At 42.7% G+C, this 13,191-nt stretch overlaps 1 protein-coding gene across 2 annotated transcripts in view; it reads left to right on the top strand.

Moving 5' to 3' along the window:
- The first annotated feature begins 5,431 nt into the window (after positions 1-5,431).
- Positions 5,432-13,191, top strand: part of tacr1a (tachykinin receptor 1a) — a 47,833-nt gene continuing 40,073 nt past the window's right edge. Inside the window, exons 1-2 of one of the 2 annotated variants that reach the window (XM_041937084.1) lie at positions 5,432-5,448; positions 9,467-9,826. In XM_041937084.1, the coding sequence (XP_041793018.1) occupies positions 5,432-5,448; positions 9,467-9,826 (377 nt within the window). Of the gene's footprint in view, positions 5,449-9,422; positions 9,827-13,191 lie in introns of those variants that run through there. The other variant, XM_041937083.1, reaches the window with a different exon arrangement.

The following is a 13,191-nucleotide window of genomic DNA, read 5'->3' as shown; positions in this document are numbered from 1 at the left end:
TGTATCTCTCATGCATGCTGGGATTGCAACAAGTCCCATATGATTACGGACAGGAATAAGTGAGCGAAGAAAGGAATGAATGATCGTGCACTGCTCAGTAAGAACCACACTGCCGGACCTCACCTTTCCGAAGGCTGTTTGAAATCATCATCATATGCATTGATCTTTGTGGAAGGAATTAAATCTGTCAGCTCTGTGCCTTTCTGGAGGTCATTAAGATGGCAGCAGCTCATCAAAGGCAACACACAGAGTCTCACATCTTTCACAAATACCTGGGTTGAAATCTTCAGTGGGAGGTAGGGCAACATTTAGGCCAATGCTTCTGAAAGCCAATCAACGGAAAGGTCAGTAATAACTATAATTGAATCATTCAGAATTCAGAAATGTTTTCATGTCCCTGAGCCTCTCAGATCATCCACCAGACTGGCAGATGGTTTGCATGGACTCAATTGAGTTTAAATTCAGAAATGCAGCTCATTTCTCATGTTAAGTCATCTGAATCCTGCATTTCCTCTGCTCCCCCGACCCCCCCCCCCACACACACACACACACACACACACACCTTTTCGCTCCACTATAAACTGTGAGGGACAGATACACTCTTAGCTAAAATCTGACTTAAAATTGCCATCATGTTATTATATATACAACATTTTTACATTATTATATACTAAGTTATGCTATGATCCAGTTTAGTATATTTCTTCTATTTCAAATAGTGGATTACTTTATTCACTTTGCAGACAACAATACAGAAGTGATTCATTGTATACGACCACTTCTGGACTGTGCCAGCCCGTTCATGATTCCTTTCTGTCATGACTTCAGGCTCTATGAGATGATTTTTTCCTCACCTGAGAAGCAAATAAGTAACTGCAGTTGTGGAAAGTGCCAAAAAAAATCTGTCAGACGGTACAATTTTAAAGCCCGAATGACAAACAGTCAGTCAGTTATTAACAGATCTTAGGAGAGACACTGCTGATGTCGTGAATGAAGTAAAAAAAATCATACATTGTTTCAGCATCTGTAATTGTTGTTATATATGCTCTTCACACACGCAGCACAGCATTTATCATCAGTAGGGATGATCAGGCCCTGACTTGTGCTTCAGCAGATTACTATATCCGATCAATGGCTGTCTGGAGGCGCTCTTGGCTGCCTCCACATTGGACTTGATGGCTTTCTGTTTTGCAGCCACTGTGATGTCCAGCAGCGTGAATTCTTTGCAGAGTGAGCACCCAGCAAAGCCTCTAAGGCTCACCTTTATAGGTATGTAGTGACCTCTCCACCCTTCCCTCTGCCACTGCTCTAACAGCTCCCGATATCCGACTGTCTTCCTTTTGATTAGCGCTGGTTTTGATCTCTTGTTTTGACGCTTCTGACAGCTGGACCTTAGAGAGGTTTGTTGAACTGCCTATCCAGGTCCACTCGCAGCTGCCAGCTTGCTGCTGTAGTGAATGAGACCTGGACTGTGGGGCTGGGGCTGCTCAACAGCTCTCCCAAAAGCAATGGACTTCCAGTGTAGGTGGAAGTAGTTGGTGCTGATGGTGCTGCAGCAGAAGTGCTTGTCTGATGGTCAAGCAGCACCTAAAACCTCCTCGCCCCACATGGTTCCAACATTTGAACTGGGACAATTTCTGAAACCAACAATCAGGCCCACTTCACATAGTGATTGGTCATTTATGTAGAGGTGCCTAATTCTTGCCCCATAGGTGGTGAAAGGACTGCGTAGCATGTCATGCAGAGACTAAATCACTGAACTTGATTGGCTGAGATTCTGCAACAATCAAATTCTTTTTTACATCAGTGATAATTATGCAATAATGTAATATGCATAAAAACAGACATGACCATTCAAACTGAGCAGCAACTCTCATGTGACCCCACATTGTGGGTTCCTAACTGTCTTTAGGTGGGTGGGTGTTTGCATGTATATGTTAGTGTAAAGCACATTGAGTTTACTTGTGATGAAATGTGCTACACAAATAAAATTCCTTTGAATTGCCTCACTTTTCCTTTTTCTCTCTCCATCACCTCTGCTGTCTCTCACAAACCAACAGAAGTCTTGATACAGCACATACAAGGGACGAGCCGACGAAGACAAAGGGGAACACACAGACTTAAATACTCTGGGGAGGAGAACTAATGAGACCCAGATGAAACAAATCAAATAATCACAAGGGTAAAGCAAAAGATGACACAAGTGGTGGACCTTCAAAATAAAACAGGAAGTGACAAAACTAAATGCACCGGATCATAACAGGCTGAGTATGTTTATGTCTTTTCTGTAAGTCATTTTGTGCGAATATGTGTGTGTGCGCTTATGTTTAAGACTGATCTACTTCCATGTCCTCTCAATGCTATTCCTTTGAGGCACATGTTCTCATATTTATCCTCCTTTTATTACAGTTTTACTGGGTAATGCAATAACAAGAGAAACAGCACTGGTGCTGCCGGGCTTGGATATAGCTTGTTCACACATGGTAAGTAGTGTGGGGTTGTGCTTGATAACTGGAGTGAAGAAACAGACCACTACAACACTCATTTCTATCTGAACTCGTCATCTGAAGATTCTGTGTAGTCGTTGAAGCCTCCACCAGTATGGAGGTGGGCCTCCATGTTAAAGCTCTTCCACAATCTTTCACGTTCACCAGTGGAAAGCTGATTTCAGTTAATCAGCTCACAATGTGAAGCGACACCTGATTAAGTGGAAAAGTGAGGCTCTGAGCTCCATACAACCTGCTACCTGCTTGTGTGAAACGCAGAATACTTAATGAATGATCAGAATGTCTGGATCAGTCATCACTTGTCTTTGTTGAACGCCCTCCTGCCTATAAGGACAAAGAGTATTTGCTCTAAATCCCATTGAATTTGAGTGAAAATTATGCAAGTGATAAATTCAAGAGTCTTGTTGTCTCCTGCAGATTCACAGGGCGAACTTCACTTTTGTTGCAAGAAAGAACACTCGAGCTGGAGTCAACAGACTAAAATCATTTATATCCATAAACCAGTGGCACTTACTGCTGTCTCGCCCCAACCGCGGATGTTGTGGTGAGGAGAAAATTGACCCTAACTACCAGGACCCCAGGGCCCTCAGAAAACCTGAAATCAAAAGCCTGTTTTTGTCTGCAATTCATAAATTATCCTCAGTCGTGCTGGTAAATTATTATCTCACCACAAAATGAACTATCTGATCATTTGTTGTATCTTAATAATCAGCAATCAATAAAATCAATAATAAACCAAGTCTCTCGGGGCCTTCGCCCACTCTAAGAACTGCTGATGGTTTAGTCCACTCATTCAACAAGGTCACATGGGGGCAGCCTGGTGGCCTGCAGGTTAAGGTGCTGACCGTTAACTGTAATGTCCGCAGTTTGAGTCTTGCTGGAGGACACTTCCCCATCTCTCCCTCCACTCGTTTCCTGCCATGTCTCTACTGTCTGCTGTGATAAAAACAGAAAATGCCCAGTGATGTTTCTTAGTGATGAAATAAACAATAAAAAACAGCTATTTTAAAGCTACAGTGTCATCATTACGAGCTGCCATAACAAAGATGCAGCTGTCATATCGTGGCCCTTTTACTGTGGTGTAGTCACCTTAGACTAATAGGATGTTCCTTTCCAGCACAAAAAAACAAAACAAAAACAGAAGTGACTGACTGAATGTTTTCCTGAAAAATGGTCTCAGTGCCCGATGACAGAAGGAACAAAATGGCTGAATAAATTTCAGCAGTCTGGGGACATGCTGATTGGGCTGGATCATATCATCAGGAGTGGTGAAGTAAACAACTTGTCATCATAATCATCCTCATTTGCATCACCTCAGACTAATTTGTTTTTCTGTAAGCTGTGATTGGATCTAGCAAACCCCTTAAACTGATTAGAATCTGAATTTAGCAGCAATGAAGTTGCAGTGTGTTGTATTCATGTCATGAATTCAAGTCCAGTTTGCATTTTCAAGTTCCACATTGTCTGCTGAATCTAAAATACAACCTTTATAAAAGTCTATTTCACATATTCAAGATAGGCCAGGGTAATATTGTGAAATACGTACAGATTTTTTTCCAGCGTTGATCTTCATTTGTTTATTCTAATTTTGATTAAATAATGTGCCGTCAAACATGAAAATGAAATGAAAAAGAAGACTGGATTATTGAATTGTCATCGACCATGCCAAAACATGCAAAAACAATCTGTTTGGTTAATTTAAATAAAATACTGATGCAGTCTGTCAAAAACCCAGTCATTGGCAGGAAAGAGGATGCAAAATTGATTTGACCTCAGTGTAATCTGGTCTCATTCCCGCTGACCTTGTCAGTAAAATGGCTGCTAGCAGTTAATATATCTGACAGATCAAGAAATATTGTGAATGCTCATTCAGTGAGGAGAAAATGGACATCTTGGGGTCAACAAAACAACAAACATTGTCTAAGTGTGGCATTACATAGGTGACAAAGTAATAATAAGAAGAAAAAGTTGCCTTCAAGTGATTTGGCAGGGAAAATAATAACCTGACAATGTCAGGGCTTGCTGTCTTGAAAGAAAATGGGCAAGTTTATTTCAAACGATAGCTTTCTCATTTTAGGGCAAAACTGCATGAGGGTGGTGGCCTTCCGGCTGTTCACTCCAGGTGACCACATAATATTCTACGGCTGGGTCTGGGAGGGTTATAACATGTCAGCTACCTCTTGGTCCAGTTTCTTTGTCTGTCTTCAAGGGCAACAAATACTACTCTTCAAGAAAAAGTTCACAAGCATTTTAGGAACTGCAAAAAGTCGTCTTCAGAAACACTGTAGATTTCAACACACAACCGGCAAAGGGGAGCCTCTTTTAGCGTTGGCTTTGTAAAAACGTGGACTTTCTGTTCTGTTCTGTGTTTTTAGGGATGGTCATTGGTTCGTCACTACAACACTGACATTTGTAGGGTTAGTCTTAACAAGCAGCATCATCAGGTCAGAATTTTAATTTGTATGATGCAAAACGTATAACATTCCTCAGCTGTGCTTTGTTTTTAGTGCTAATTCAATCTTGGAACCCGTCAGCTATCGTCTGACAAGGATTTAGCCTCTGGGGGCAACAGCCAGTGTTTCGGGGTTCCAGTGATGTCTGGGCCAAGACTTCATCCATGTGCCAGTCATTGTTTTCAGTCTCATTAGCAATTTACTAAAGCAAATTGCAAGCAAACTACAAGTAATTTGTTTCCTTTACATATTACAAGTTGAACATTTCTCCTCCAAATAGACAAACATCACATTTTGTAGTTGTTTTAGGTCCAGACAACAGTTCAGCCAATGCCTTCGGCCTCTTCCCACATGGACTGTTAATGGAAAAACAGAATTGGACACCAAAACTCCTCAGATACCAAAACCTTGTCCCTTGCAACCAGATTCTGCACTCATATGCAGATCTCTTCTATCTATCTATTTATACAGATGAGTGCTAATTACAAATGCTGGCATGCTATCAGGCCTGATAAAGATGCTAAACATTGTAAACACTATATCTGCTAAACATCAGCATGTTAGCCTTGCCACTGTAAGAATGTTAGCATGCAGACATTAGCATTTTGCTTAAAACACGGCTGTATTTAAGTAGCCTACAGCCTCACAGAGCCGCTTGCATGGCTGTGCTAGAACAGTTAAAGCTGAATCTCTTTTGGCGACAGGGATTTGATGCATTCTCTCCAAGAGGAAAAACATCTAGACACATAGAACAGGGTGTGTATTCAATTTTATACAATTACAGATAATCATCTATGCTCATTTGCAGCCTAATTTTATTATGAGCAAGAGATTTCAGTGCACTGTGTTAGCAAATGTAGAGGACTCTATATCTGTGAATCAGTGTCTCATGGTGCATGGATGGCACAGGTTACTGTGACTGACCTGGTAATTTCATGGCTGGAGCTGCGCAGTACAACTAGGATGCAGCTAGAAATAGGGTGAAATGAGCAGGAATATCTTATCAGTGTGTGTCTGCTAGAGGCTGGTGCCATCCACCTCTTTTGCTTCACCTTTTAAAGCAGTTTAGACTCCACCACGGAGCTCTGTCAGATGTGATGGAGAGGACAGTCCAGAGCAGATCGAAGCTTGTCCCAAGAGAAAAAGCAATGTCCTTGTGCTGTAGGGACATAATTGCCATGACTGGACACCATCTATTATTTAATTATCTTTGGAGGGAAAACACTTTTGGTTAGCACAGTCAGTCAGTCAGTGCAAAGACTTTCTTTTTGTTTTTACTTTCCTGCTTAAAAAATACATCAGACATTATTTAATGTGCAATAACTGTTACAAATCTTAGGTACAAGGTTGAAATTGTGACCAGATGATCATCAAAGAACGTTCAGCCACCCTGAGGATCATGAATTCTGTGAAATTTCTTAGCAATCTGGTCAAGAGCTACGAGTGTTGGACACACAGATGGAGGGATGGCCTGACTGACCGCAGATCTGCCTTTTTTGTTCTTCTTTTAATCACAGTATTCACTTGAAAAATGGAGACTTTATCTTATCTTTTTCTCAAGGGAGCTTTAGTCAACATGGCAACCAACAAAACGGTCCTACTGGAGGTACATGATCTTCTGGGTACTTGGCATGAACACAAAACAAGCCTGCATGGAAGTAATAGCTTGCAGTGTAATAAATATGGGAGCTCTGAAGAGAGAAGCAGAAAATACTTGAAAGTCAAAGATGTGAATTGCATGATTTTCTGCATCCTGTAAGTGATGTAGTAAATTATGGCCTCAGAGCATGAGAAAAAGGCTCTGTTTGTTCTTCTCCCAACATTATTCCTATAGAGTCAGTGTGTCTCATTCTCTGTATGGTATCACAGTGTGGCTGCAGCGCTTCCAACAGTGAATTTACAGTGACCTTCTCCCTATTTGTGGTATTTCTTAGGTGTGTCTCTATCTACATAACCTGGTGAAGTAGTAACATATTAATTTATTTATTAATTTGTTAAGAATTTCTTTCTGGTAAGATTGGTGTGGGGAAACTCTGCTTTAAATGATGAATAGAGGCTCTTCACATTTGGAAGCCACAGGGTGTTCTGGGGATCCTATTTCTGTATATCGAAAGCACTCTTGATAGCCGTATGCGGTCAAAGCCCATGGACATATAACTCTTGCGAGCATCTCACTGAGTCAGTGATTGACTACACGCCCAACACTGTAGCCCCACTGGGAACTCTTCCCTCAGAAAAAAGAAGACGTACAAAAAAAAAACACATTTTATTCAAATGGAAAAATTTGCAGATGCAAATTTCAGGCACTGGAGAATTTAAAACTGCAGAAGTTGTATTATGTTGTTAGACAAAGACACACTCAATTCAAGTTCAGCCATAATAGGTTTAAATTTCCTCTTTAATGTAGTTACCACTAAGTTTCCACAAGACTAAAGACCCAAAGTCACGCAGAGGCTCAGTGAAGCTGGAGCTTATTTAAGCAAAGTGGTGCTTTGAGGTAAATGCTAATGTCAGCATATTAACAGTTGTTGATGTTTGCAGATAGTTTGTGATTTTTAAGGGAGTCAGGGGATCACCAGTAATTACAGTTCATTCTGTGGGGGGATATTAATATCTGTACCAAATTATGTGGAGATTCATCAAATAGTTGTTAAGACATTTCACTGAAAACCACAAATGTCAACCTCATGGTGGTGCTAAGGGGAACAACAAAGTCACTAAGATTTGTCCTCTGGGAAACATGAATGTCTGTACAAAGTTTAATGCCAAACCAGTGGATGTTGCAGTATTTCATTGGATAAATGGAAACTTTGATAATCTGGCAGCACAAGAGAAAAAGTCACCAAAGACTTTTAGAGGATTCATTCAGTGGGGATCTTGAATGTCTGCACAAGATTTTATTACAACCACAGTTACAGACATTTTAGTCTGGACCAGGACAAGCAGACACACAGCCGACCACCAGACTGATTTCCAACCATAGAGACGTGATGCTGGCATGGCCAAAAAGGAAATACATTTGACCACATATCAAGCTGACATTACACTCAAGGCACTGACTGTGCCTTGACTAATGGTGTGTTAAAATGCCACCAAAACCTGTGGCCATAATAGCTCCTCTATTGCACACTGACCCAGTGGCGGGGTGGGAGTCGAGTTTCACTCAACTTTTCAGTCTCCGGTCTTTTAGTGCCGTCGAGAGTCCAATGGCAAGCCCTCTTAATGACCTCATTCATCCTTTTCACATGGCAATAAAAAAATGCAGGCTCCTGAGGAAAATACCCTGGACTTATGAACAATTTCTGTTGTAGTGGTTCAGGCAGATGTAAAGACAATGCAGAATATATCTCATTCTCATTAAGTGCTTTAAATATACATTATCAGTAAATATGACTTATCAATGTAAGTCAGGTTACTGTATTATACAGAGTCTTTACATTAGAATAGTCTCTTCAGTCCAGTTCTTACTACATTATTATTATTATATTGTATGAGAGTATTATAAGAACACAGGACTTTTACTGTGAAGTGTGTGCCTTCTGAAGCATGTTAGGTTACTGCAACTGCTCCTTTTTTTTGCATCCTATGAGGCAGCTGACCTCCAAACACACAGTCCAGTCTGTGAGTCCACAAGAGGGGGCAGTGAGTGGGAAGACAGGGACATTTAGTGTGGCTCCGCATCACATAGCACACCACATACAGCTGGAGATTGAATCCATTCTAGATGAATGACATTGTTTTTGCTACACCACAACCAATTCTATTATTATCACAACGTCTATATTCTAATTATTATTATTAGCCTGTTTTATTATCCCTCGTCCACGCATTCCGCTGCTTGTGTGCTGTTTGTTATTGTCTACAAAGGAATTATGAGCAAATTAAATCACATAAGGGGTATTTAGGCATGAGAATCCAGTTGACGTTCCCATGCGGTCGGAGTCGGATGGAATGAATTATTTACCTGAACTCATCTCTTATCGTAATTACAGGGACTGCCTATTGGACGGGTGCGCAGCGGCTCGCTCCATAAGCTGGTGTGCCGCCGCTCAGTTTGAGCAGAGAGGCAGAGGGAGAGCACAGAGCCGCTGAGGGAGAGAGACGCAGCACAGAGCTCACATACGCGCGACCAGCTAGAGGCACGCAGACTTGTTCTGGCGCTGCGCGTAAAAAGCGCGTTTTCGTTTTTACGCACGGCGGAAAGTGTCAACGATTTACAGATAGTAATATATTGCTATCGAAATTTCACACACTTACACTGAATTCCTGAATTTCTTATTTCCAAGGCAGCAGAGTCTTCAAGTGAGCATTCCGCAGACTGTACACTTGATCTGAGCGTGCGGCGGAAAAGCTTTTGTGAAACTTTTCGCTGCATTTAGCGCCGGGATCTTTAACTTCGTTGTGTAATGAACTAAGTTCATAAGCAGAGGTTTATGTGTGACTTTCGGTCTTACACAGCAAAATGGATAATTTATTTAATACCACCGACGCGTCAAATTGGACCACCGGCTCCAACGACACCAATAACGGGACGGTGTACTGGAACCAGTTCGTGCAGCCCGTCTGGAGGATTGTCCTCTGGGCCATTGCGTACAGTTGTATAGTTATCGTGTCCGTGGTAGGCAATCTTACAGTGATCTGGATTATCATGGCGCATAAACGCATGAGGACCGTCACCAACTATTTCCTCCTGAACCTGGCGTTTGCCGAAGCCTCAATGTCTGCCTTCAACACGGTCATCAACTTCACATACGCCGTGCACAACGAGTGGTACTTCGGACTGGTCTACTGCCGCTTCCACAACTTCTTTCCGATCGCGGCTGTGTTTGCCAGCATCTACTCCATGACTGCCATCGCCCTGGACAGGTAAGCCGCGGGTTTCTGTAGTACACATGACACGGCAAATGATTGGCCAGTCATCCCGTCTTTAAAAAGATCGGAAAACCTTTGGTTCATGTGGTCCAATCCATCACACTCACCATGCAGTTAATCTGAAAGAGTTCGTTAAGAACGCACATTATTCATTAATGATTCATCATAATTCTTCACAATTTGCTCCTAAATAATTGATTCTGAAATACATCAATATTATGAGAATGGCACCAACTACAAACCAAAGTGGTGGGATCTCTTTACATTGAATTTACACTCTATAGCAGAGTTCTAGAAAACAGTAGTGCTATCCAAGGGGATTTTGTTGTATCCTTAATGAGCTACAAGTGGCATAAAGAAGAGGCTGTGATATTGATTTGCTTCTCTCTTTTATTGAGGTTGAGTACTCTTTGAAAAGGGTTATTTATTATATTAATTATATTTATTATATTTAGGTTATTTATTTATTAATTTTTAAATGAAGATACAACTTTTATTGTAAAGTGCACCCATATACTCAACACAAAGTTCAAACACATTTCTCAATAGTGGGTTCAACATTTCAAAACTGCTCAGACAGCTCTGGTCAAGTCAAATCAATTTTATCTAAACAGCCCAAAATCTCAAATCCCAAATTTGCCTCAAGGGCCTTCGCAATCTGTACGCTGCAGCATACAACACCCCCGTCCTTTAAACCTTCAGTCAGATAAGGAAAAACCCTGTGGCTGAGTTTGAGTGAGAAAAAGCTCATGGATTTTGTTGTTTGAATGCATGTTGTGTCAGAGCAATGACAAGTGAGCCACAGTTCAGTCCACGTTGTTTTTTGTCATGCTGACGATCTGAAGCACTTCGAGAAAGTGTGCTCAGTGTGGAGAAATGTGTGTTACAGCTGTCATTTGGAGCTCTCTTTTCTCCAACACAGGACCTCTTTTTATCTTATATGTTGAAGGAAGCTCTGTGTAGCTCAGCGAGTGGAACAACCCACCAATGCAGTTACGGCTAATGGTTCATAGCCCTCTGGATCAAATCCTAGCAAAAATAAAACCGATGTCAGCTATGCTAGATTTTATCTGCCCATGAGAGACTTTAGTGCTGTGACTCTGCTGGGAGAATGTGGGGTTTGGGAGATTTATATCCATTTATCAAAAGCTTCTCTTCCTTCCAGTGAGCATTCATGTAAGAACCCTATTCGTCAATTGGATGGCTCCTTGACAATGAGGCTGAGTGGAAATTAGATGCATAAAAATGCCTGCGCTGCTGTGATGCGTGTGAGTGTGTGTGTACCTGAGTGTGGGTATGTCTGCCTGTGCTGTCTCACGCTCATTTGTTTCTATGTGTGCATCCCTGGGTGCACGGCTGTGCATGTGCGGTGCAGTGTGTGGTCGTGTGCGTCTCTATGCAAATTTGTACAGCACAGTGTGTATGTCTGTGTCAGTGTGTGGTGCACATATGTGTGTGCACATCTGCCTCTGTGTTTTGCATATGGGGTAAACATGCATCCATTTGTTTGATTCAGACAGCCACTTGCTACTGTAACTACACATAAAGCTGTGTCCATCCTGCCTGAAGCTTATTGCACCAACATCTGTGTGTTTTATACCTCGACATCTCGAGAGATAATGGCCTGTAATCCCTCAGATTATATCTCTGTCGGGAAAGCCATGACTTTGACCTTTTCCAAAATTGAGTTAAAGCTTTCGAGCTTGTGAAAGCGAGAAATCTGCTCATTGATAGTTTGTGATTCAAGAGATCTGGTTATTTTCTCCTGACCTGTGTCCATGCAACACAAAGATGTTATTAAAAAACCAAGATAAGCATTAAATTCACACGGACAGCATCATCCTTTTTGTAGCTGTTGTAGGAAAAGGTATTTCAGAATTTCTGAACATGGTGAGGATGGTGTTGGTGGAGGTGGGGAAAAGATTCACCCACTGTGACCCATCACTCGCAGCCATCTCTCACCAGTTAATATTTCACGTCTTAATTTTCATACAGCACTTCCTGTGCAAACTGAAGAGCTCCCGTTCGTTGCTAGACAGGAAATCGTTTTTGGCAAATAAAGCAACTGTGCAGGTACTCTGCAGGGGGTGGGGGCACTGTGCTGCAGCTTATAAGACGTTTTTTTTACTTCATAATTGCTGCAATCATTCCCGTGGTGTTTGTGTACTGCGCTACCCATGCATCACATGTATAGCTGAGTGCTGATGCCAGTGTGCGCGCTCCGATGCTGATTGTATTAGTGTAGTAGTTGAGAAAAAAACAAAGCTTTATTGAAATATTTTGTGACGGCGGGTGCAGAGAGAGACCCAGGAGCGGAAACGGAGAAGGTTAACAAAAGTTTTATTTTCACAAGAAAGGCAATAACTCAAACAGTCGCTGGCAGCGTGAGGTCCAAACAAACACAAACTCAGAGAGGTCCAGAGGGTGCTGGGCTGTGTGGGCATGGGAGGCACTGGAACGAAAAGAGAAGAGACAAACGATTACTCCAAAAAGGTTTAACGAGATATCAACAAGTACTTTACCACAAGAGACTTGAGACCAACTGATACCACGGTACGTGGAAGTATACTCTGGCGTCGAGGAGCGTCTCCGCAGAGGTTAAATAGGCGTCCTAATTTCAGGAAGTGAACTCAGGTGTGCCCAATCACTCCTCGACGCATCGGGGGGGGAAGGGAGCCTCAGGAAAACAAAACGTAAAGTTACAGCCAACACAACAGAACACAGGAAGTGGACCTTCAAATTAACAGCACAGACAATACCAACCACCACAGTACCCCCCCCTCAACGAACGCCTCCAGGCGTTCTACCCGGCTTGTCCGGGTGAGCGGCATAAAAGTCCCGAAGGAGAGAGTCATCCAGAATGAGCCCCCTGGAGACCCAGGAACGCTCTTCCGGGCCGTAACCCTCCCAATCCACCAAGAACTGGAAACCACGACCGCGTGGACGGACATCCAATATCCGTGACACCGTGTAGGCGGGGTGACCGTCAATAAGGCGGGGGGGAGGCGGGGCGGCGGACGGCGGGCTGAGCTCGCTGGAACGCACCGGCTTCAACAGAGAAACATGGAAGGTGGGGTGGACCTTCATAGAGTCTGGTAGTTTGAGCCTGACAGCAGACGGGTTAATGACCTTCAACACCTCGAATGGGCCGACAAAACGGGGAGAGAGCTTACGTGACTCGACATCCAACGGAAGATCCCGTGACGACAACCACACCTGCTGACCCGGTCGGTACTCGGGGGCGGAGACGCGGTGAGCATCGGCCAGCCGTCTGTTCCTCTCCGTGGAGCGAGTGAGAGCAGCTTTGGCCGACTGCCATACCTCCTTAATCCTCCGGAGGTGCTCCTTCACAGAGGGGA

This window comes from Chelmon rostratus, chromosome 5 (genome assembly GCF_017976325.1).
Source record: "Chelmon rostratus isolate fCheRos1 chromosome 5, fCheRos1.pri, whole genome shotgun sequence".
Lineage (NCBI taxonomy): Eukaryota > Metazoa > Chordata > Actinopteri > Chaetodontiformes > Chaetodontidae > Chelmon > Chelmon rostratus.
Note: the sequence above shows the minus strand (reverse complement) of the source record. Positions and strands in the feature narration are given on the sequence as shown.